We start from the raw sequence: 25,177 nt of genomic DNA on the forward strand, positions 1-25,177 counted from the left end.
TCTTTGGAGGGAGAGCCGTTTACAAGGGTGGGGGATTGGACTTGGGAGGACTGAGAAGTGTGCGTGATCGGAGTCATGATGTGGAATTCCCAAATAATGGAGAGCCAATAAAAATATTCTGTTGGAAAAAAAATGCCCATGACCTTTCCTTTTCCTTTTTAAAAAACGGTTTATTTTTCTGTGTGCTTTCCACATGCATATGTGTGTACCATTTGGCTGCAGGGCCCACAGAAGCCAGAAGATTTCAGACTCCTTGGGAGTGGATTTATGGATGTTTGTGAACCACCGCGCAAGTGTTGTCTGGGAACTGAACCCATGTCCTATTGAAGAACACCCAGTGTTCTTAGCTACTGAACACCCCCTGACCCACCCGTGACCTTTCTGGTCAAGAAGACTTGCTGGGCAAATTTTAGGACAAACATGCAAAATGCTCAAGTGAGTAGAGAAGCATATGTAAATGTTGAGGCATTAATCTAGGAAGCATCTAGAAGGCGCCTGAAGGAAGTTGCGTGGCTAGACAAAATGGAGGAGCAGAGCCTTTCCCACGCTCCTGTTTAATACTGACATACTTAGTAATTACAGTGACTAGCTTAGGACAGAGGAGTGCAGCTTAGTGGTAGAGCACTGGACTAGCAGATGCAAGGCCCCGAGTCATAGCACCGTTAAAAAAAACAAGAGCACTAACCTAAAGCTGTCTTCTGAGATTAGGGTCTCACATAGCCTATGCTGTCCTCAACCTTTATGTGTAGCCGAAGATGACTTTAAAGTTCTGATCTCCAGTTTTATGCCATCAGACCTAGGGATTCTCACAAGCTAGGTAAAGTCTCTGCCAACTGAGCCACACCCTCCCCGGCCCCTTTCTTCTGTAAGTGCTGAGTGTAGACTGTGCCTAAGTTGTGTGGTCAAGGTCTATCCACCTTGCCTGTGATACTGGAAATCAGCAAAACCATGAAACAACATAGACCGTGTATTGTCAGTATTACAAAATGAGATAAGAGTTACCAGTTCCGGTGAAAATTAGAGAGTAGGGTCAAAGCCTGGCCATTGCAAAGGGCTTACTTTAAAAAATACATGTTTCTGGGACAGACGCCGGTGGCTGGAGGAGAAGGAATGCCTGATTCCTCTCCCCGACATGTTCTTCTTTCCTCCTTGATGATCACAGACCACTGGGTCTCTGCAAATTCATATTTTCACAGGGAGGAAGCCGGAAGTAGTTGGAGCGACGGAGTCGTCTTGGAGGCAGGCCTGCCATCTGCCGGCAAAGCTCATCTAAAGGAAAAGCAGAGCATTATGGGAAGATGCCCGACTGCATAAAGGGCTCTTGTTTTAAGGGAAAGGAAAAAAATGCTTCAGTGTGATAACATAAAAACACGTAGGAAGAGCTGGGCGGTGGTGGTGCGCGCCTTTAATCCCAGCACTCGGGAGGTAGAGGCAGGCGGATCTCTGTGAGTTTGAAGCCAGCCTGGTCTACAAAGCGAGTTCCACGACAGACAGACAGACAGGACCGTTACACAGAGAAACCCTGACTCAAAAAACAAAAGCAAAACAAATAAACAAAGACCCAAAACCAAAAAAACCACACCGGAAGAAAAGGTTCGGGTTAAGATATTCAGCTTTGCCCCTTCTGGATCCTTGGAACTTACTAGAAAGTTGCTAACCTTATATGGACCTCTTTGTGCCTTTCTGTAAATCAGCACTAATACCTGACACAACGGTGTGTTTGTGAGGACTGAAATGAAACGACGTGGGCAAAATTAGTTTCCTTTGTACTCCCAGCTCCCAGCCATGGACGTCCTAACTAGAGAAATGAAGTCCAGTCCTTCCGCCCGCAGTTAGGTGTTTACAGCGGCTAGCTCCGGTAAAATCCCCCGAGGAACTTGAAAAGTGCCTAGAGCGCCCAACACTCATAGTCGGTGTCAAGGTGTTTCCCTCGCAGGTGGCTTGCACGGAGCCAATGGGGGCGAGCAGCGAGTTTCCTTCTGCGAAGTCAACTACAGCTCTTACTCAGGAACCTAGTGCAAAGCGGGCTGCTGAGTCAAAAGGGACCGGGTTTGTGGTGTTGACACCAACCACAGCCGCCGTTCGGGGCTGTCCATGGCGAAGGTGAGAAGAATGTTTGTTCCCACCATGCATGATCTACAGCCACAGGGTTTGGTGCCTCGAAAATTATTCTTTAAACATCTTCCCACCTTCCTCTGCCTTGGGAATGTCATACTAAGCAATGTGAATGGTTTCTCGAATTGGGGGAATGTTTATAATGTAGCCACTCTCCAAGTGTCCTATTTTTTATGTTATGGGTCCTACCTAAACTCTCCTGTCTCCAAACATGTCTGTGTTCTTTTTAGAGCTGTGGACAGGGCTGATGATCAACATGGCCATTGGTTCTATTATTTGTAGTTATGACCTAGCTATTCCCCAGGACTTCTAAAACATAGCATTAAACAGCCAGAGAAGGGCTAGGGAGACGGCTCAGCAGTTAAGAGCACTGGCTACTCTTGCAGAGAACCCAGGTTCAGTTCCCAGCATCCACATGATGGCTTCCAACCATCTGCAACTCCAGTTCCAGGAAATCCAATGCCTTCCTCTGTCTCCCATGGGCTGTATGCATATGTTTACATAGATACATTTGATCAAAACACTCATATACTCAAGATTTTTTCTTTTATCTAAAAAATAAAGTTTAGAAGCAGCTTGAGCTTCAGAAAATTCTCCCCGTAGGAAAGCTGGGCTTGAGGTCTAGCTAGGAAGGGACTTAGGGATACTTGGGTAGGATATAGTCAGTTTATTCAGTGTAGCTTCCAATAGGGGCTGATGGGAAACAAAAGAACCGCCCAGCACCCTCCTTAGGAACCAGACATCAGGTCCCACAGCATCAAACTCTGTTGTTTATCGCTCATAACTGCCCCATCCACTTCCCACACAGACATCAGCTCACCCACTCCACTCCCCCCGCGGACATCAGCTCACCCCGTCCACTCCCCACACAGACATCAGCTCACCCCATCCACTCCCCACACAGGCATCAGCTCACCCCATCCACTCCCCACGTGGACATCAGCTCACCCCGTCCACTCCCCAAGCGGACATCAGCTCACCTTTCATAGCCTCGTGCTCCTTACAGACAATTCGGGAGCAGATCTCATTGTTGATGATGTACATGCGCCGCAAGCTGCCGCAGTGCCGAAGTCATGGGTGAGGAAAGAGACCGAGAAGGTGAGAGGGTCCAGCCAGGGTCCCTCTTCAATTCCCTATTCCCCACGGGCCTCCCTTTGTCTAGATTTTCCTAAGCAGGTAATTTTGAGAAATCTTTCCCTCAGCAGAGTGTAGGGAATGGAAATGGTTTTAATGATAAAAACAAAACAAAAGATGCGATATTAATTACTCTTCTTGGGGCACTTTGCATATGTCACTTGGCGTCAAAAGTCCTAATACTTCTGTCTGTTGGTTTCCACCTCAGAACTGGGTCTTTCGCTTCAGCTAATTCAACCCGTATCTCTCACCGTCTTCCTTCCTAGATGGCAGGAATTCCATCAGACTGTTCTGTGGACACTTCAACCCAGATGCCAACTTCTAGGCGGCACCTTCAGAAATGACTGACTAGGTTATGCCTATGCAGGTTAGAACCTCTGCCCCAGCAAAGGGGTGGGCAGAGGGGTCTGTGGTTCCGTGGTGAGTGTTCATTAACCAGTTACTGACCCAAACACAACCATCATGGAAGGTGCTCTCTGGACATTCTGGGACCTCTTACCTGGTGAAGCAGACCTGATGAACACACTGTTTAACTGGCCGATGGACAGAGTACAGCCTAGTGCAAGCAAATTTCTCATCCCGGCACTCTGTCCAACACACAAAAATAGGGAAGTCCAAATCTAAGCAGTGTAAATAAAGGGCTAAGGGCTGGGAGAAGGGGGATAGAATGGGGGGAGATGGAGTAGTTTTTACAAAAGTCACTGCATTTTGGGGCATGTCCTTCTTGCTCACCAAAAACAGAGCAAGAGACAATTGCTTCAAATGAAATTTAGGTGTTTCCCAACCTGGAAGCAAAAGTAGGTAAACTAATCTCTAAAGACTCATCTTGGGGAAAAACAAAAAGTCTTTCTAGGACTATTCAGGTAGTGCCATGAAATATGACCCTGAAATCTGGTTGTCTCTTTCTGAAGAATGAGAATCTCAGGCACAGGGCCCTTGCTCTGTTCTCTTGTTCCGGGCAGTTGTGGGTCAGAACTACCAGAATGTTACAGGAACCAGTGTCAAGCGTCCTGTCCACAGTAACATGGGGTCTGCAGTCAAGCTGATTTATTTCCTAATTCATTAATTACCAAGTAAAGTTCAAAGGTAATTTAGGGAGAGGGTGGTTTGAGGGCTAGTCAAAGGTGGTCACATCTTTCCCTGTGGCTTTTAGGATAGAAGATCATTTTGAAAAGGAGGAAAATGAACTTGTGGGAATGAAGAATCCTGGAGCTACTCTTTGGTGGAGAACTGGAAAGAAACTAGAAAATGTGCCTAATACTCTTCAAAGGACAAGGGAAAAAATCTTTAGGGATAAAAGCTTAAAAAAAGAATGCACAAAAGTAACCATGGGGTTGGAGAGATGGCTCAGTGGTTAACAGCACTGGCTGTTGTTCCAGAGGACCTGCGTTCAATTCCCAGCACCCACATGGTGACTCACAACCATCTGTAACTGTAGTCCCATGGGCTCTGATGTTCTCTTCTGGTGTGCAGATGAGACACCCGTACACACAAAGTACATAAATCAATAAAGCTTAAGAAAGAGAGGGAGAAAGAAAAGCCAGTCAGGTGGTAGTGGCACAAGCCTTTAATCCCAGCACTAGGGAGGCAGAGGCAGGTGAATCTCTGTGAGTTCGAGGCCAGCCTGGCTTACAGAGTGAGTTCCAGGACAATCAGGGCTACACAGAGAAATCCTATCTCAAAAGCCCTAAAACCAACCAACCAACCAACTAAACGAAAACAGAGAGAGAGAGAGAGAGAGAGAGAGAGAGAGAGAGAGAGAGAGAGAGAAGATAATAAAAAAAAATCAGAAGACCCTGTGCATGTCCACAGTGCCCACCCCATCTGTAACTACAGTTCCAGGGGATCTGACGCCCTCTTCTGGTCTCCAACAGTACTGCATGCGTGTGGTACACAGAGTGACACACAGGCAAACATCCAAACACATAAAATGATGATAATAATAACAACAACCATACCTGCAGTAGCATTTTTGTCACCGGCTGAGGCTGGAAGACAGACATTTTGTTCTGTTATTAACAATTCTAGAAGGTCACCACCTAACTATCATGTGGTTCACTCAGACCCAGTCAGGACACTCAGAAATAAAGAACAAGCACATTGATGACTCTTAGCAACTTCTGGAAGGGAAACCCCAGGCTGATATCAACCACACAAGCAAAGAGACTTAGTCATTAAGATGGAATCCTGGCTTTCACCTTTCTCTTGTGGAGAGTTGAGGAATTTGTTGAATTAATGTCTAAATTTATCCAGCACCCAGAAGCAGAGATGGGCAGATTACTGTGTGCTCAAGACCAGTTTGGTCCATACAGTGTTCCAGGGCAGCTGGGGCTACACAGTAAGACCCTGTCTCAACAACAGCAACAAAAATAAAATAAAACTTTTTTGAAGAGATGGGAGGTCTCCCTATGTGACCCAGTTTCAAACGCTTGAACTTAGGTGATTTTCCTGCCTCACCCCCTCAGATGCTGGGATTACAAGCACATACTACCCTACTCAGCAGTAACTAGCAAATTATTAGAAACCCAAGACAAAGGGTCCCGTTTCTCAGACAACTTGCACCCGAGAGAGAGCTGGGCAGAGGGGACTAGGAACTTCTCCCCAGACAAGGCCTCTTCTCTATAAGAGGGGGTTCCTAATCACAGCCTTTTTGGTGAGAGGTTTGGGGTAATGAACGGGAGGGGCCAGGCTCATAGCTCACGCTGACCTAGGTATAGGTTAATATGCACCTGGTTTCTAGGCAGGAGTTAGTGGGTGAGGAGGCAGATTGGCAGGACAGTTATCTGGGAGGATATCTCTGGAAGAGTTTTTGATGGAAAGAAGAGCAGGAAAAGGCTAGATAACCTCTACAGCTCCCTTCTTTCCTTCCTTCCTTCTTTCCTTCCTTCCTTCCTTCTTTTCTTTTTTCTTCCTTCCTTCCTTCTTTTCTTTTTTCTTCCTTCCTTCCTCTCTTTCTTCTTTGAAACAATTTAAACTTTGTTTTTATCTTATGTGTACGGGTGCTCTGCTTGCATGTGTATCTGTATACCCCATGTGTGCAGTGCCCGAGGAGGCCAGAAGAGGGCACTGTATTCCATAGGATTGGAGTTGGAGATGGTTGGGAGCCACCATGTGTGTGTGCTGGGAACAGGACCGGGTCCCTCTGGAAGAACTCTTGGTCACTGAGCCATCTTTCCAGCCCAGACTGCACGCTTTTGGACACAGCCCTGTGCTGGCTGACTAATTTCCAATCTTGTGCTTCTCATTCAGATCCCAATTCTGAAGCTATGCATACACTAACTGGTCTAACTGGTATCTTATCCACGTCTTTGTCTTTTTTGGAGATTCTTCAAATTCAACATGCCATTCCCAATTTGCTTTGTTCTTCCGGTGACCTGCACTACCAGCCAGCCAGCATGGCTGGGAACAGGCCGTTGTAGTCACAGCCCCTCTACCATGCAGACGACCTTTCATGCCCACTCCCTCGGCCTTTCTGCTGTCCATCCTTTACTGGGCCTCCTGCTTCTGAGTTCCAGGCAACTTGTGGTTAAATCCTTTCCCTTCCTGGCCCCGGAGGTTGGGGAGCAGCAGTGGGCTGCAGTGGTGAAAGTGAGGGATCTTCCCAGTGCACAAAACTGATTAAACCATTCCCTGGCCTCAGGCTTCCCTTCAGGCCTTCATCGCCCCCCCCCCCCCACCCCAAGCCTTTTACACTCCTATGAGGGAGTCCCGCCTACTCACTTGATTTGCTCTTCTACCTGCCTTTCAAGAAAACCATCCAATCAACAGGAGTCCTGCAGAAAACCCCTCCCTGCTCCCCAAACCGAGCATAGTGAGGACCACTTCCAGTCCCTCGCAGCGTCCTTTTGCTTGCCCCACTGATAGCTTTTTGTGAAGCGGGGTAACAATGCACATCCTATTGTTCATTGGACAAAAGGTCCCTGATAGAAGAAATTCTCTTTTGTTCACTTTGATGCTGATGACACTTTGATGCAGTTGGCTTTCAAAAACGTTTGTTAACAATAACCTAGGAACCTGGGTGTGGTGACCCACTCTTTCAACATCCGCATGGGGGAGGCAGAGGCAGACAGATCTCTGTTAATCTGAAGCCAGCCTGATCCATGTTGTGGAGTTCTAGGCCAGCCAGGGCAACAGAGAGATGCTGTCTCAAAACAAAACAAAAAAAAGCAATAACCACAAAAAGCAAACAAATAAACAAACACACCAAAACCAACCTAGGCTCAGGGGTGCGTTTTAGTGTGGAGCACTTGCTTAGTATGTATGACGCCCAGCTCCAGCCCTAAGAACAACAGCAAGAAATCTAGGCTCTGCCTCCTTTTCTTCCTATTTCCTGTTCTCTAAAGAGTCCGGTTTTCTCCGTGTGCCACCCTCTGCTTGTCCTTTCGCCTGGGTTTGCATATTTATCTTGCCCTTACCCACCAGTCTCGGAAACACCGAGAGATCTCATCTCTGTATTTTGTATATTAAACCACACAGTTCCTGCTTATTCCGAACGAGCATTAACTTAGCACAAAGGGCTGGAAGGATGTATGGTACAAGCTGTAGCTCTGTTTAGGGTACTTCAGCAGCGGCCTTGCCTTCCGTATGGGCTCTGGGGGAAAGCCCAGAGTGGCCCTGGTGGCCCTGGGATCCCAGATCTGAACTCACCCAGGTCATCTGTGGAAGGTGTGATATCAGCCAGAACTGAAAAGGCACAAAACATTAGGTGTGAGAAGGGCCTGGAATCACGAGGGCGGAGGCGCGGGACAAGGGAGCGCGCTGACGTCAGAGCAAGGGCAAGGTGCACGTCCAGGGGAAGGGAATTATGTCAAGTAATTGGGGATGTCTTTGGGTGAATATCTTTAATGTACAGCTATTTTTTTTCATTTTTTTCTAATGTGCCTGGTGTTTTGCCTGCATATATGTCTGTGTGAAGGTGTCAGATCCCAGCTGTGAGCTGCCATGTGGATGCTGGGAATTGAACCTGGGTCCTCTGGAAGAGCAACCAGTGCTCTTAACTGCTGAGTCATCTCTCCAGCCTCATACAGGTCTTGTTTTGTTTTTGTTTTTCAACACAAACAGAGTCTCTCTGTGTAACCCTGGCTGTCCTGAAACTTGCTCTGGAGGCTAGGCTGGCCTAGAACTTGCAGAGATCCACCTGCCTCTGCCTCCGAGTGCTGGGATTAAAGGCCTGTGCCACCACCGTCTGGCCCTTACAGGTCTTGTTTTAGCTATTGATACACGTTGTTCCCCTCCTTTCTTAAACTTTACATTTGTTGGTTTAATTTGTGTATGTATGTGCTCACATGTGCACAGATGTGCATATACATGTTAGAGTACATGTGTGTGGAGGTCAGAGGACAATTTTGGGGTGTTTGTTCTCTCCCTTTGCCATGTCAAGTTGAGCTCCTCAGGTTGAGTAGCAGGAACCTTTACATGTTGAGCCACCTTGTCAGCCCTGTTCTTCCCTCTTCGGGAACTAGCAAGCTTCTCTCCCTTTTTATAACGCTTCCAGTCACTGAACGACACACCCATGACCCCCTTTTCCCAGAGCTAAAAATACAAGATCAACTCAGGAGCTGGAACGAACACTGTGAATTTACAAGACCGCGCCATTCCTTAAGAACTGTAGTAAACATCACCTGTTTCATCTGTAGAAGGGTCGTTGACCAGATCTGCAGAGACAAGAAATGGGGCGGGAGGTGAAGGGGGCAGAGGAGCCGCTGGATACGGGGCTGTTTAGCTGGATGAGAGAGAAGGATTGAAAGGGAAGCAGTGGACTCAGGCAAACCAGCTGCCGGATGGTTGCAGAGAGAAGTGGAGGGAAAGGGGATACTGAGGCTGGCATGCTTGGGGTGAGGGTGGCCACTAAGGGGGACAAAAGGCTGCTCAGTGGGTCACCATCACCCTCAACCCCTTCTGTCTCCAGTGGCGCTAAGTAAACACCCCAATCCGCACTGACTTACTAGGGTCTTCTGTGAATGTCTCAGCCACATCATCTGAAAAAATAAACAGAAAAGATTTCTCTGGGCATCCCACCCTTGCGGTTCCAGTCAGTGAAACTGCTTGGCACAACCCCCCGTGCATTGGATCCTGTTGACCTCGTCAGCTTTTTTTCCTTCAAACCTGGCGTGCACTTCAGATCTCTGAATAGAATAGTTTGTTCACAAATAAACAGGTAAATAAAGTAAAAATTATAAATAAATAAGTTAAAAGTTAAAAATATCTCTAAATGACCAAATAATTGATGACCACTTTGCACTTTTTTTTTTTTTTTTTTTTTTTAGGTAGAGTCTCAGGTAGTCCAGGCTGGTGTGCGACTCACTACATAACTGAGAATGACCTTGAACTTATAATTCTTAAGTCTCCGACTCCTAAGTGTTGGAATAATAAACATACATTCTCATGCATGCCTGGTTTTGTGGTGTGTGTGTGTGGGGATCAAACTCAGGGCTTTATGAATTTGGTGACCACACTACCAGTGTGGCCATTAATATTCTCGTTTTATATAGATACTTCAGGGCATGATTATCTTTTTATTTTGAAATATGGTCATGCTTGTATCCCAGGCTAACCTGGAATTCAAAATCCTCCTGTCTTAGACTCTCAAATGCTGGGATTATAGGTGTGAATTTACTCAGGCTCGGCTGATATTGCAATTTGTGTATGTGTGTATGTGTGTGTGTGTGTGTGTGTGTGTGTGTGTGTGTGTGTGTGTGTGTGTGAGTGTTTGTTTGTATATTATACTGGGGAGTAGCCTAGAGCCTTACACATGCTAAGCATAGCTTCTAATGTGCTAATGTGTATATTCTGATGTGTCTGGCTCAAATACTGTATTTTTTGTTGGGGGCAGGGGAAGTTTCAAGACAGGGTTTCTCTGTGCAGACCTGGCTGTCCTGGAACTCACTCTGTAGACCAGACTGGCTTTGACTACAGAGATTCTCCTGGCTCTGTCTCTAGAGTGCTGGGATTAAAGGCATGTGTCACCACTGCCTAGCAAAATGTGTATATTTTCATTATACATGTTTAAGGTGTACAACATGATGCTTTGATACATACATACAAAGTGAAATAATTATTGCGGCAAAGTAGTCACATTGATATATTTATCTCTTCACACGGGGGTAATAATTTTTCAACACTATACCCAGCAAATAGTCCACTTTCGACTGTGGGCTATTGTCATAATCCACTAGTTTGCTTCGCCACTAGAGGGCAGCAAATTCATGTAGTTTGCCTTAGCTTTTTTTTTTTTTTTTTTTTTGGCTCATTTTCACAAGCTTCAGAAAGTAAATCAGATTAAACCTCTAAGAACAGTTTTCTCCAGCCCCGAGTTTATTAATAGTTTCTTTAGAGAATGTTTATCAAGCCAGGTATGGTGACACTCACACACGAATGGCATACACAGTAAAAACCTGTTCCCCAGAGCCCTGTCCCCCTGAGCCAGGAGTGGTGGCACACACCTTTAATCCCAGCACTAAGGAGGCAGAGGCAGGTAGACAGATCTCTGTGAGTTTGAGAATAGCCTGGTCTACATAGTGAGTTCTAGAACAGCCAAGGTTGTTACACAGAGAAACCCTGTCTCAAAAAACCAAAGAGTAAACAAAGAAACAAAAAACAAAACAAAACAAAACCAAAGAACCACTACCAATAAAACCCTGTCTCCCATCTTCTAGCAAGTTTTTTGTTTGGTTGATTGATTTTGTTGTTGTTGCTTGTTTTATTTTTTGTGTTTCCAGACAGGGTTTCTCTGTGTTACAGTCCTAGCTCCTAGCTGTCCTGGAACTTGCTCATGTAGATCAGGTTGGCTTCGAATTCACAAAGATTCGCCTGTCTCTGCCTCCTGAGTGCTGGGATTAAAGGTACATGCCACCACTGCCTGGCTGTTTATTTTTGAAAGTCAGGGTCTCAGTATGTAGCTCTAGGTATCCTGGAACTCAGTATTTAGATCAGTCAGGCTGGCCTTGAACTCATAGAAATCCTCCTGTCTCTACCTCCTGGATGCTGGCATCAAAGGCCACCAAGTCTGGCATCAGAACGTTTTTGAAAAGCAAAAGGTTACAGAAGTCCTGAAAAGTAAAAAACAATAAAATAGCCTTGCTCTTCTCTTCTGACCCCATCTCAGAACCAGAGATGTAGTTTTTGGCTATGACGAAGCCCCCTGAAGTTTCAGCACGTTCCATGGTTCTCCTTGGGAGGCAGCGCTAGACCCTGGGAGTAAGAAATTCTGCATGTTCACCTGGCCCTTGTTGTGTGGCTCATGTCTATAATCTCAGCACTTGGCTGGTGGAGGCAGGAAGACCTGAAGTTCAAAGTCAGCTCACAGGAGACATTGTGTAACAGAAAAACAAACAAGAGGAGCCGGTGTGGTGGCGCACACCTTCAGTCCCTGGATCTTTGTAAGTTCCAGATGAGCTGCTCCAGGACAGCCAGGGCTGGTACGCAGAAAAACCCTGTCTCAGAACGGAACGGAACAAAACAAAACAAAAATAAAGGAAGAAAGAGAGAAAGAAAGAAAAAGAAAAAGAAAGGAATGGGGGAAGAAAGCAGAGAGGAGAAAGGAAGGGAGGTAGTCAAGCAAGAGACTTGAATTTCCTTTGTAGTTTAGGGGCTCACATTGGTTATTCCCCATTTGATGTCCAATGCCGTGCCTTTTCCAAAGAATTTTGGACTCGAGAGGTAGCTCAGCAGTTTAGAGCACATGCTGCTCTTGCTGAGGACCTGTGTTTAGTTCCCAGCATACACTTGGTGCACGAACATACATGTAGGCCAAAGCTTCATATACATAAAATAAAAAACCTAAAAAATTAAGGAGAAAAAATGCATCTTACTTTAATTTCAATTATTTTTGTATGTTGTCCTTGCACGTATGACTGTGCTCCATGCCCGAGAGGTCAGAAGAAAGTTCTGAATTACCTGGAACTCATGCATCTGAGGCTGGACTCAAACTCCCCATTTTGAGGAGGCTTACCACCACATCTGGCTCAGAACACATTTTTGTTTTTTGTTTTGTTTTGGTTTTGGTTTGGTTTTTCAAGACAAGGTTTCTCTGTGTAGCCTTGGCTGTCCCGGAACTCAAAAGTTGGCCTCGAACTCACAGATGTCAGCTGCCTCTGCCTCCACGGTGCTGGGATTAAAGGCGTGTGTCACCACCACCTGGCACAAAGTTTTGATTAAAAAAGGAATCCATGCCTGTCTCATTTCCAGAGGATATTTGAAAATTTACGGATTTAGATCGTTTTTGTGGCTGTAAAGGGGTGAGGGCTTCCTCAGGGTGGACCGCAGTCCCTCCCGATCCAGCCTCAAGAGGCTAGCCCACATTCCAGACTAGCTACGCAGAAAGAGGTGAGGTCACCGCAGAGCCGTTGGGAGTGTGGCAGCGGGCTACAGGACTGCAGGCCAGATTCCCCAATGGCTGGCTGGATCTCAGTTGGAAGAATTCTGTATGAACAACCATCTAAATGTTTCCTTTGGGGCTGGAAAGTCGCGGAATGAAAAGAAATCTCGGGACAGTTAAACCAGAATATCTGCCGGAGAATCACAGGCCAGGATGGGTCCGTAAACAGCTTGGCGGACCGAGCCCAGGCGGCTGGTTAACTTTTGCCGCTGCTAAAACCAGAAGGTTCAGACCCTCGGATTTGGATATAACGGGAAAACAAAAGGAAAAAGGGTTTTAACTCCTTCTTTTTTTCCTTTTTTTTTTTCTTTTTTTAGACAAGGTCTCGCTGCAGAGGTCCTGGTCCTACCTTGGAACTCGCTATGAAGATCAGCTGGCCTGAAACTCAAAAATCTGCCCCTTTTGCCTCCTGAGCGCTGGGATTTAAAGTCCTGTGCCGCCATGTCCCCTTTAGTTGTTGCTGCTATTATTATCATTATTATTGCTACTACTATTTTGTATTTACAACTGCCTTTTTTTTTTTTCTTTCAAGACAGGGCTTCTTTGTGTGTAGCCCTGGCTGTCCTGGAACTCACTCCATAAACCAGGTTGGCCTCAAACTCAGAGATCTGCTGCCTCTGCCTCCTGAATGCTGGGATTGAAGGCATGTGCCACCCCCACCGCCCATCTGACAACTGGCATATTTTTTAAATGAGTTAAGATAAATATACCAGAATGCATTGTGTTTTACAAGTGTAAAGCATTATTTTATAATTTTGTTGTTTTACATATGCCCCTAGTATATACTGATTGCTGTAAGTGCTGGTACCGCAGATTAAAATATAGAACTGAGATGGTTGTAATGTAATGCCTTTAATCCCAGCACTAAGGAGACAGAGGCAGGCAGATCTGTGAATTCAAGGTTAGCTTGGTCAATTAGAACAAGGTCCAGGCCAGCTGAAGCTACACAGTGAGTCCCTGTCTCAAAAAAGAAAAAAAAAGAAAAAAAAAAGAAAAGAAAAGGACTTGGATGGGGTTGGAGATGTAGTTCAGTGAGTAGAACCCTGGCTAGGACACATAAAGCAGTGTTCAGATCTCAGCACCGTGTTAATCAAGGTTAGTGTGTGTGTGTGTGTGTGTGTGTGTGTGTGTGTGTGTCCGTGTGCATGCGTGTGTGTTTAGAAAAAGTTTTAGCCAATTTCCTACCATGTCTTTGCATTTTTATTTTCTGCTGTTCATGTGCCTACATAGCTCTTTCTGGAGTCTGAGGGTGTAGGCCAGGGGTCAGCAGGATCTTAGCCTTCGTGTGGCCCTGGGTTTAATCCACAGCATCACAAAAGTGGTAAAGAAACAAAGCAGAGCCCCCACCAGTAAGGAAAGAAAAAGGTGCGGGGATGTAGCTCGTTTGTAAGACTCTTGCCTAATATGTAAAGACCTGGGTTCAGTTTTCAAGATAACAAGCCAAGCGTGGTGATGCACGCTTTAATGAGTGCTTTAATCCCAGCACTCAGGAGGCAGAGGCAGGCGGATCTTTGTGAGTTCGAGGCCAGCCTGGTCTACAGGACAGCCAGGGTTACATAGACAAACCCTGTCTCTAAAAGTAAAAAGAAAACCAAAAACAAAAGAAAGAAACAAAAAAAGATTGCAGATAATAAAATAATAGTAATGCTTCCTGTAAGGATTGCTCAGAGACTTTCTGAACAAGGTAAAAGATGTACAGAGTGAGGGGAGCCTGGCACCGAAGGCTCAGGGAGAGCGGAAAAGGAGACGAGGTTTTATGAATGGGACGAAGGAATTGTGGGTACTGGTGCTCCTGCCTTACATACCTTGAAATGAGGCTCACTGTCCTAGGACGCATTCTGGTCTGAGAGTCTCATTACGTATTCCTGGCCAGCCTTGAACTCAATCCGCTTGCCTCCTCTCCCTGAGTGCTGAGATTACAACTGGTCCACCTTGCCCGACCCTAGATCAGAGCCTCAACTCTCACTGTTCTACATCACCCTGTCAAGGATCCTACTGACCCCATAAGAAATCTTCACCTACCTCCTCGTTGGCCATTGGTCCTCATGGGCTGCCAGTCTGTCACAAAGAGAGAAAAGGGATGTGAGTGGCCCCAGCTCTCTCCACCGTAACACTTTTCAAAGACAAGCCAGAATACAGCGGAAAAATTCTATTTTATCTTCGGGATTTGTCCCGATATATTTCGACACAAGACCACTAGGCTAAACATAAAACTAATGAAGCATTTAAAAAAAGAAAAGAAAAAAAACCCTCTGGAAAGACAATTTCTTGAGAACAAAATCCGCTATTGTTCTGCCCTGACTCAGTTTCCTCCCTTTTCCTCAATCCCATCAGGAAGGGGCATGGTCCACAGAGGAACCCAGCAGCCTTCCGAGTGTGCCTTGCCTGGGCCCACAGCTCCTGAGTCAGCTGCACACTGGGCAGGGCGGAAGAACTGCTCTGTCAGCCTTCATCTGGCAGAGACGGGGGAAACACAGCAGCCTTCCTTCCAAGCCTAGGCTTGCTTTCTGTGGCAAAGTCTTGAGCTGGATTCTGTGGCATTAGCGCTTTTCTTTTGTGTGTAGGTGTCGTGGGACTTCCCTCATGTATGTAAGTATCCTTGTGTGTCTGCCCAAGCGAGCGTTAGGTGTAAATGTGCGTGATTTTGCTGCTTTCCCTCAAGGGTTTCCCTGTATGTTTGTGTAATTTCTTGTTCCTTTGGTGTGTATTGAGTTATACATTTATATGCAGCTCTTTTTTCGTGATTAATAAGCACTGGGGTTTTCATCTGACATCAGTTTCTTAGGTACCCCATGTCTAAGGTCACCTCTTGTCACCCTCTGCATGCTTGTCTTTGACGCGGCGTATTGCTCCCCAGGCCCCCGTGAAAAGGAAAAAAGAAAAAAATACCACCCTGGATGTTGGAATGTAAGGCATTAGAGTCAAGCCTTTACTATAAAATAAGGGGGAGGAGGCCTTTTGTCCTGTGACAGGATGTGAGTCAGGGTATTTACAGCCGGCCATCGGGTCTCCAGCTAGGAAAGCAGGAAGAGATAAGAAAAACAGGAAGCCCCTGGACAACCCCCTCCTTGGTATTTAGGTGAAAGGTCAAGAATTTGCCACTCAGCGTGCACTCTTAGTCTTATTTGAATTGACCAATGGAATGAATCCCCATAACCACGCTTTTCGCTTCTGTACCCGCGCTTTTGCTCTCCTATAAGAACCCCTCACCCCAACCTGGAGGCGCGCGAGTCTTCCAAGAGGCTTTGCCGCCCCAGGTACCTGTGAATCCGAATAAACCTCTTGCTGTTCGCATTCGTTCGCGTGGTTTCGACTGGTCCATGGGGCACGGGGTCTCTCCTGGAGGAAGACCCCCCCCCCCCCCGGGAGTCTTTCACCCGTAAGCCTCAGAGCCCTGCCATCTAACCCCCAGCCCCTTGCACACGTAGAGCTAAGGAGCTAATGTTAAAGAATCAAATCAGGGACTCACCAGAGGGAATAATGAGAGCCAGGACAAGCAGCAGAGACCGGGACCCGAGTAACGGCATGTCTAAGGAGGGAGAGGAGAGCAAGAACATGCACAATGGTGAGAGAGGGCGGAGTCTCGCCTCTAGGGAAAGATGCCACACGCCCTCTACCTTTGCCACCCTCCAAACCCTCTTGTTTTCTCTTTTCGGACCAAACCTTTGCTTATCTTTCTTCCAACATTCATTTCCCTCACATTTTTCTTTGGTCACTTCTTATTCTTACTGCCACGACTCTTCTACAGAGAATGTTTTTAATGTGAGTCTCCTTCCAGGTTCAGGCTATTTTTGAATTCCTGGTCAACAGGGGGTCAAGCCATCCCCCTTTCTCAACCCACTGGGTAGCTGGGAATAAAGGCATGTGACCAGGAGGATCTTTTGTATCCTGATTCAACCACACTTGGCCCTGCCCTGAAGCCTCCTTCACTCCTAACACCTGATCTTCCCTCTGCGGTCTGTGTCTTTTTAAGTATCATCCGCTCTTCTTGGTGCACCCTCTCTTTTGAATTCCATGCATAACTGGGAGAGGGCTCGGCTCTCAGTCGGGGACATTCTTCACCCTTTCGTGTACACATGCACAGCCAGGCACACACAGACATTCCTTCTATACAGTTTGGAAACAACTCACTGTCTACAGTGCTCCGCTCTGTCCACCGTGTCCTCTGGCTGCTGTATGTGTCTGCCCGTCTCACGCTTACCCGCTGTTCTGCTTGGTCTGGGAAATAAGATGAACACAGCCACACCCTTGGAAGGACTTCAGATTTGGCCTATTCTGAAACAATGAGATGAGGGAGAGCAAGCGAGAGAGAGGGAGGGAGGGAGGATGGGAGGGAGAGAGAGAGGGAGAGAGAGAGAGAAGAGGAGGCCAGGCCAGAGGCTTAGAAAGCAGTGTGTTACAATAAGGTTGGAATGAGACAGGAGATGGGAATTTGCAGCCACTCACACCCTCATTTCAAAGGTTATGACCACACTGGAGAGGGAGCTCAATGCTCCCTCGAAGGGCTGGCCCAGGCCCACTTCTCCCCTCCTTCCATTAACCCACTTTCCCTCACGCCATTTGGCCCATGCTTGCCTTTCTTCCTTGGGTTCCTGTTTATCGCTCTTGCTTGGCATGCTTTCCTGAATCTTTCCAGACTGTTTCTATCTCTCTGGCTTTCTTCTGTAGTTGGATCATTACTCCTTTCTCTCTTTCCCCCTCCTCTCTTCCCTTCTCTCTCCTCTTCTCCGCTCCTCACCTCTCCCCTCTTTCCACTCCCTTGTTTAAGTCAGGGTCCTAACCGAGCTGGCTGCAAACTCCCCAGACTCCCTGTGTAAGGCAAGATGTGCTTCAATGTCTGTGCATCCAGCCTCCACCTCCCAGGGGTGCAGGATCAAACCCAGGGTTTCACGCATGCTAGACAAGCATTCCACTGAGTTACATTCCCAGCCCCTGTCTTCCTGGCTGATCTGGAACTTCTCATGTAGACCAAGCCAGCCTCCAACTTGAGGTTAGCCAAGTGCTGGAATTATAGGCTTGCTTGCACTCCCATGTCTGGCCTTTGTTTGATGTTTTTATATACCACATATTTTACAAGTTTCTACTAATACAGCCTCACGTTACAAAGAATAAGATTAATCTTCCTTTTCATATTTGGGTCGTCTGAACACTGTACATCGTTTGGAAAACCCTTTCATTTGGGAAGCAATGAAAAAAAGACAGCTAAAATGAAACAAGGCTTCCTTTCATACAGGTGAAGTACAGGACCTAGTTTTTGTTTCTTTTTAAATACTCCTGAAGAGGCTGAGCATGGTGGGAGCACCAGGGAGGCAGAGGCAGGAGGATCTCTGTGACTTCCAGGCCAGCTGGTTCACATAGAGAACTCCGGGACAGCTAGGGCTACATAGAGAGACCTTGTCTCAGAAAAACAAAATAAATAAATAAACGCTTCTGAAGAAAAAAAGCAGCAGGAAAATCTAAGGTGAATAAAAGCGTTGCTTGCTGAACGATCTCTGGCACCATTCTCCGTCTCTTGCAGTAACAAGGGCCCTTTTGTAACATGAAGGGGCCTGCTTGTTGGGGTTTATGTCCTGCCCAGATCCCCACAGCCGGCAAGCCCCAAAGAAAATCACACAGAGATGTCCATAAGTTATAAAACTGATTGGCCCATTAGCTCAGGCTACTTATTAGCTCTTGCAGCTTATATTAACTCATTATTCTTATCTATGTCAGTCACATGGCTCGGTACCTTTCTCAGCGGGTGCTTCTTAGATGATCTGGGCAGAACTGCGGAGGGAGCTTCCTGCTTCCCAGAATACTCCTGTTCTCATCGTCCCGCCTCTACTTCCTGTCTGGTTGACCCACCTATACTTCCTGCTTGGCCAATCAATGTTTATTTAAAACATGATTGACAGAATACAGACAATTTTCCCGCACCACCCCTTTCTGTCTCTTTCTTCTCTTGTTGTTTTCCTTGGTTCCCCACCATGATCATCACCACCGCCTCTTGCTACCTTCCCTGGCACAACCCTCTTCCTTCAGGCCAGCACAATCTGGTCTGCTTGCCTTTCTGTTTCCTTGATATCTTCCACCGTTTGTCTTCCCTTTGTTCTGGCATTCTTGCTGCTCCTCTATGCTTTTTGTTTGTTTGTTTCTCAGGTTTTGTTTCTTTTGTTTTTTCATTGCTTCTTTCCTGCATGTTCTTCTAGCACTTAGCACATCACTTGTTTTCCCCTTAGTTGTAGGTTACCCCTGTTTTCGCTTCTGCCTTTGCCTAGTGCCTCTTAAGCCTTTCTTTAACAAGGCTTGTTCCCTCTGCTCCTTTGGCAAAGCCAGCCCTTGTCATTTCCCTGTGATCGGAGAGGGCTGTGTAAATCTCTGTGAGTCACATGTAAATGGCAGAAGCCCCCCCAGCTTTCCTTCAGGAGATGTGGCCTTGTTCAGTTTACCTTAGCTTGCCTTCGCTTTCTTTCTCAAGGAGTGTCCCACGCTTCCTCTCGCCAACAAGAACCACGCGGGACACAGGATTCTTCTGCAGAAAAGCTTTATGCCTCTTGGGAGCTAGAGCATAAGCCACATGGCGGAGACCCAGATATGAAGGAAGCCATCCCTTATATATGAAACAGACCCTGCTTCGGACGTGTCACTCTTGGATTGGTCAACTGTCCATAATCCTAGGTGAATGCCTCGGGAGTAGGCGGGGACAGCAGTGGTGGAAAGTTACCGAGCACATGTGCGTTCACCTGGCGGTGAAGCCGGATGTCAGCGCCATCTTGATGATGGAGAATGTGGCTGTGGCCTTCTACAAAGGAGTACTATTAGGTTTGTGTCTTTGCGCTTCTGCCCAGGGGTCTCTAAAAATTCTTTGCAGCTTGGATGCCATCAGACACAGAAATTTATTTTATTTCATTTTTCAGACAGGGTTTCTTTATTATGTAGCCTTGGCTATCCTGGATGCTCTATGTCAGAGGTTCTCGACATGTGGGTCACCACCCCTTTGGGTGTCGAGTGATTTTTCCACAGGGGTTCTCTAAGACCATCAGAAAACACAGATGTCTACATTATGATTCGTAACAGCAAAACTACTGTCAAGAAGTGCAATGACAATAATATTATGGTTGGGAGTCACCACAGCGTCAGGAGCTGTATTAAAGGAGGGTTGAGAACCACTGCTCGATGTAGACTCAACTGTCTGAACTCACAGAGATCCTCCTGCCTCTGCTTCCCAAGGGCTGGGACTAAAGGTGTGTGCCCCAGTGCCAGCACGGCAAATCTCTCTCTCTTACCTGCTCTGAGAAAAGATGCTCTCAATTGAATGTTGATCATCTAGCTGGTTTTTGTTTGTTTGTTTGGTTTTTTTTTTTATGTCATGAAGGCTGCATCAGCTGGGAAGTGTTTAATGTAAACATGCTTTTTATATATCACTTTCTGTTTTGTTTTGTTTTTTGAGACAGGGTTTCTCTGTGTAGCTTTGGGGCTTGTCCTAGAACTCACTCTATAGACCAGGCTGGCCTCGAAGTCACAGAGATCCACCTGCCTCTGCCTCCCGAGTGCTGGGGTTAAAGGCACCACTACTGCCCAGCTGCACCTCTCTTTTATACCGATCAGTCTCATCCGGGAGGGTCCTGCTCAGAGACCTTGATTTTAGTTGTTTGCCCTGACCTCCGTGAGTTTTGTCTCAGTGCTTGTGTGAGAACCAAAGTTAGGTTTTAAGTTTTGATTATTGTGCCTTAGAGATCCACGAAACAAAAATGCCTCTGATCTGCAAGCTCCTCACCCAAGGACAGAGAGCTTCTGATGCTGGAGGTTATTGTCTATGGCGGATAATAGGCCACGTGTTTTCACTCCCCTGAAAAAGTTTGTTTGACCCATATGCACCGGGTGTGCTTGATCACATGTGGGTGGGAGGTATGTAGGCAGGAAATGTATCAGGATATAAACCTGCCCCTGATTGGATGTAGGCTGGAGGTATGTCAGGATGTATGCTTGCCTGTGATTGGAGGACCTGGATGAAAAATGCATTGAATTATGGGTTTTCCTTCTTAAATTAATTAAATGAATTATGGGTTTTCCTTCTTCAAACCATGACTCACGGTCATTTTCCAGGAACCTGGGTATGGACCTGGCCAGAGTCCAGCCACCTGGCTTGTATTTAATTAAAGCTTGCCTCAAATTTGGCTTTAAACTGTTGTAGTCTTATTCTCAATCATGAGATTAACACTTGCACAATTAAAGTCTTTGTTAGACCAGATGGTCTCGCCTGTTAATTTTAACATTAATTCCAAAGGTACCCATCCTTCCTCCAATTTGATCTGTTCTTTTAAAAATTTACCCTCTAACAAATTAAAGTCTCCAAAATAATACTGAGTTTGATGACAGATATTGGCCTCTAGACCAGTAATATTTTATTATCTTGATTCTTAGACATTGTGGCTGTCTGTAAAATTTCTCAACTCATGATCCTAATTACACAGATACCACAACTTTATATGTACTTCCAAGTGCCTGCCTTAGGACCAGCAAATGTTTCTCATTTATCTATCTATCTATCTATCTATCTATCTATCTATCTATCTATCTATCTATGTTATTGTTTCTGGGTTTTTTTCTATTTTTTTTTCTTATGAGACAGGGTTTCTCTGTGTAGCCCTTGCTGGTCCAACTCACTCTGTAGACCAAGCTTACCTCAAACTCAGAGATCCTCTTGTCTCTGCCTCCTGAGTGTTGGGATCAAAGGCGTGGGCCATCACTGGTTGGTTCTTTCTTTAAGATAGGGTATCAATCACTATGAAGCCCTGCTGGCCAGGAACTCTGTAGAGATGCACCGGCCTCAGCTTCCCCAGTTTGGGGATTACAGGTGTGCGTCACCATATCCAATGCCAGGGTTGAGTTTTGTCACCATTTAACCTTTTCCTATTGGAATATCTACTCAGTCTCACATCTAAGGATAAAGACAGCACTTGAGGTTTGCCTGAGAGAAAGGTCAGATGCTTTGGCTTATAAAAAGCTGGGGCATTTATAAGTTCCCAGATACTTTTCCAATATGGGGTGCTCTATGTGGGAAGGTAGCAGCCAATCCTGTCTTTGGCCTTATACATTTGTACGTTCGTTATTTATTTATTTATTTATTTATTATGTATACAGTGTTCTGTCTGCATGCCAGAAGAGGGAACACAATTGAATTACAGATGGTTGTGAGCCACCATATGGTTGCTGGGAATTGAACTCAGGACCTCTGGAAGAGCAGTCAGCGCTCTTAACCTCTTAGCCATCTCTCCAGCCCCGTTTGTTTGTTTTCTGACACGGGGTCTTACTATCGTAACTCTGCTAGCCTGAAACTTGGTTGTTTGAGACAGGGTTTCTCTGTGTAACCCTTGCTGTTCTGGAACTTGTTCTATAGACCAGGTTGGCCTCAAACTCACCGAGATCTGCCATCTATTTTTGGTTTTGTTTATGTTCATGCTATGGATTTTGGATTTCGGAATATCAATGACGAAGTGTCATAGGAAGCCCTCTAAACTGAGAGAGATATCTGCTCTTCTTGATTTATCTTTTGTGCATACTTTTCTCTCAGATCATGTGACATGCAGACGGTACTCACTGATCCAGTCATTTGAACAGATTTATATTTGCACTCTGTGCTGGTTAGTGCTATGTCTGTTTGACACAAGTTAGAGTCACTTGGAAAAGGGGACTCTCAGCTGAGAACAAATCCTGCTAAGATCCACCCCTAGGCAGTCGGTAGTGCATTTTCTTAATTAGTGATGGATGCGGGAGAGTCTAGCCTGTCCAGGGTGTTGCCACATCTGGGCTGGTGGTCCTGGTGCTATAAGAAAGCAGGCTGAGTGTTCCAGTAAGCAGCCCTCCTCTACGGCTTCCGCATCAGCTCTTGCCTCCCGGTTCCTGCTTCGCATGAGTTCCTGCCCTGGCTTCCCTTGGTGACACTGTTTGCTACCTGCAGTGGAACCTGGATCAACCCTTTCCTCTCCGGGTTACTTCTGGCCATTGTGTTTCATCACAATAGAAACCCTGACTGAGACTCCACCTGTTACAAAGTGTTTACCTGACTAGAGCACACCAACTTTGAAGAGATAATTTTGACTTCCAGAAACTCCAGTCTAAGAAAGATGTACGCAGACAACTTATTATTATTTTTATTATTTTTCTGAGACAGGGTTTCTCTGTAGCTTTGGAGCCTGTCCTGGAACTAGCTCTTGTAGACCAGGCTGGTCTAGAACTCACAGAGATCTGCCTGCTCTGCCTCCCAAGTGCTGGGATTAAAGGTGTGCACCACCACCGCCCGGCCGGACAATTTATCTTTGCGCACCTTTTGCCCAAATTGAAGATCCCTGACAAGCTAAGTTAGAGATGAGTGCAGGGAGCAGAGACCTGGAGGAAGAGCCAGTAAATGCCGGAAGGGAGAGCAGGAGACTGGGTGGTTCAGGCTAGTTAGGGGAAAGGGAAACATGGAAATCATCAGGAGAGAATACCAATTGCACTTCATGAGCCCTTCATGCCTCCAAGGGAGCTAAAGGACCACCAGGTCTAGTGCCTAAGTAAGTCTGACTGTCAAACCTGGTTTCTGCTGGTTGCACGGTTCGGCTAGACAACAGATGTGATTGATTCTAGTTTGGGGAAAGTCAGGGAAGGCAGAGGTAGGGGTGAGAATGAAACTGGAGTAGATTCGAAGTAGAACTAAGGCAAGGCGTTAAGCAAAGTCCAGTACGGCAATCCTGTTTTCCCTCAGACAGATGAGAAAACTGAACCCAAGCCAATCATCTGGCAGAGACAACAATGACCTCAATGTGCTGGCCTACCCAGAGGCTATGGTTGAGGAAAGCCTCCCCAGACAGTAGGAGGGGGTGCTGTCCCCAGGTCCCTGAAGGAACTCTGAGGCTGGGGCAGGGAAAACAAGAACAGAATGTTCAGGGAAGGCTGTAGAAGAGGGCTCACGTACAGGAGAGCCTCAGAAGAGAGGAGAGGGACCAGGCAGAGACAGTGAGCAAAGATAGGCACGTGCTGTTAGGCTGTATAGACAGAATTCAGGAATCCAGCGTGTGGGCTGGTGAAAGGGCAAGGCACACGAGCCTTTGCTGGGCCCGAAGACCGGAGTTAGCTCCTAGGGCCCCGTATGGTGGAAGCACAGAACCAACGCCTGAAAGTTGGCCTCTCACTCTGTATATGCACACACTTCCGTGCTCTTATGCACACACTTCTGTGCTCTTACACACATACACACACATACACACACACACATAAAAATCAAAACAGGTAATTAAAAAATTGGGGGCTTGGGCTGGAGAGATGGCTCAGTGGTTAAGAGCACTGCCTGCTCTTCTAAAGGTCCTGAGCTCAATTCCCAGCAACCACATGGTGGCTCACAACCATCTGTAATGAGGTCTGGTGCCCTCTTCTGGCATCCAGGCATACAAGCAGACAGAATATTGTATACATAATAAATAAATAAATAAATAAATAAATAAATAAATAAATAAATATTTTAAAAAAATTGGGGGCTGGCAGGATCACGTTACTATGTTGATCTGGGTAGCCTGGAACTATATTGTAGTCCAGGTTGGCCTCAAATGCGCCAAGATCCACCTGGCCTCTGCCTGCAGAGTTCTGGGAGCAAAGGCGTGCGCCATCACACCCAAGTCTACAGATTTTAAAATTCATTTTGTTATGGCTCATGCCTTTGATCCCAGCACTGAGGAAGCAGAGGCAGGTGAAGTTTGTAGCATCATGATGATTTACAGAGAGAATTCCAGGCGAGGTAAGCCAGGACTACATAGTGAGATCCTTCCTATCTTAATAAAACAAACAAAAATCCAGTTTATGCCTGGACTTCATAGCAAGACCTTATCTGAGTTAAAAAACAAACATAAACAAACCTATGAAAAATGTAAAAATCCAATTTTAAGTTAACTTGCTTAATTTCTTCCCATAGCCCCTTTTCTTCATCTATTTACAAAATCTAAGCTCTGCTCTCTAGGTTTGGGGAGCATCAGATTTACTTTTTTCGAGGCAACTGTGTCCATTCTGTTTTAGTGTGCCACCAGTTTATTATTTGATTACTTCAAGTCAGTTGCCTTGTTTTGCTTGTCTATTTGAATTTGTTGTCGTTACATGGTTTTTTTTTTAAAGATTTATTTGTTTATTATGTACACAGTGTTCAGCCTCCATGTGTCCCTGCAGGCCAGAAGAGGGCACCAGATCTCATTACAGATGGTTGTGAACCACCATGTGGTTGCTGGGAATTGAACTCAGGACCTCCGGAAGAGCAGTCAGTGCTCTTAATCTCTGAGCCATCTCTCCAGCCCCTGTCGTTACATCTTTTTGATAATTTTTTTGCCTTTTGTTTTTCAGAGCTGAAGCCTGAACCCTGATAAATGAGCTAAGTCCCTAACCCCTGGCTACCTAAAGTCAGAATTAGCAGCAATGCTCAGAAAAGAGCAAATGGTATCTAGGGATAAAAGTCTATACTTTAGTTTTTGTTCTTTTTAAATTTTAAAAATTATTTTATTTATTTATTAGTATTATTAGTGTGTTTGCATGTGTGTACACGTGTGTGCA

The 25,177-nt window shown here is 46.0% G+C and overlaps 1 protein-coding gene across 4 annotated transcripts; it reads right to left on the minus strand.

Annotated features, from left to right (window-relative positions):
* Positions 1-951: 951 nt before the first annotated feature.
* Positions 952-16,966, minus strand: Mfap5 (microfibril associated protein 5). Of its 4 annotated transcripts, XM_048444298.3 has the most exons (10): positions 16,757-16,962; positions 16,095-16,154; positions 14,648-14,683; positions 9,195-9,227; positions 8,871-8,903; positions 7,897-7,932; positions 5,208-5,237; positions 3,749-3,836; positions 3,096-3,169; positions 952-1,269 (listed from the first exon to the last, which is right to left on the minus strand). In XM_048444298.3, exons 2-10 carry the CDS (start codon positions 16,150-16,152, stop codon positions 1,157-1,159), a joined length of 501 nt encoding a protein of 166 aa, XP_048300255.3. In that variant the 5' UTR covers positions 16,153-16,154; positions 16,757-16,962; the 3' UTR covers positions 952-1,156. The 4 variants fall into 4 exon arrangements, with proteins under 4 accessions (XP_048300255.3, XP_048300256.3, XP_087760399.1 ...); XM_048444299.3 differs by lacking the exon at positions 7,897-7,932 and having other exon boundaries at positions 16,757-16,966; XM_087904273.1 differs by lacking the exon at positions 14,648-14,683 and having other exon boundaries at positions 16,757-16,960.
* Between the last annotated feature and the right edge of the window lie 8,211 nt (positions 16,967-25,177).

The sequence above is a fragment of the Myodes glareolus genome, chromosome 3, assembly GCF_982192425.1.
Source record: "Myodes glareolus chromosome 3, mMyoGla1.1, whole genome shotgun sequence".
In the NCBI taxonomy this organism is placed as follows: Eukaryota; Metazoa; Chordata; class Mammalia; order Rodentia; family Cricetidae; genus Myodes; species Myodes glareolus.

Excerpts from the sequence above, each read along its gene's own strand:
- Mfap5 (XM_048444298.3), bottom strand. The coding sequence starts at position 16,152 with ATGCCGTTACTCGGGTCCCGGTCTCTGCTGCTTGTCCTGGCTCTCATT. Across the intron at positions 9,228-14,647 it reads GACCAATGGCCAACGAGGAG|ATGATGTGGCTGAGACATTC; the intron begins GTAGGTGAAGAT and ends TTATTTTTTCAG. Across the intron at positions 5,238-7,896 it reads ACCTTCCACAGATGACCTGG|CCTCAGCCGGTGACAAAAAT; the intron begins GTGAGTTCAGAT and ends TCTGTCTTCCAG.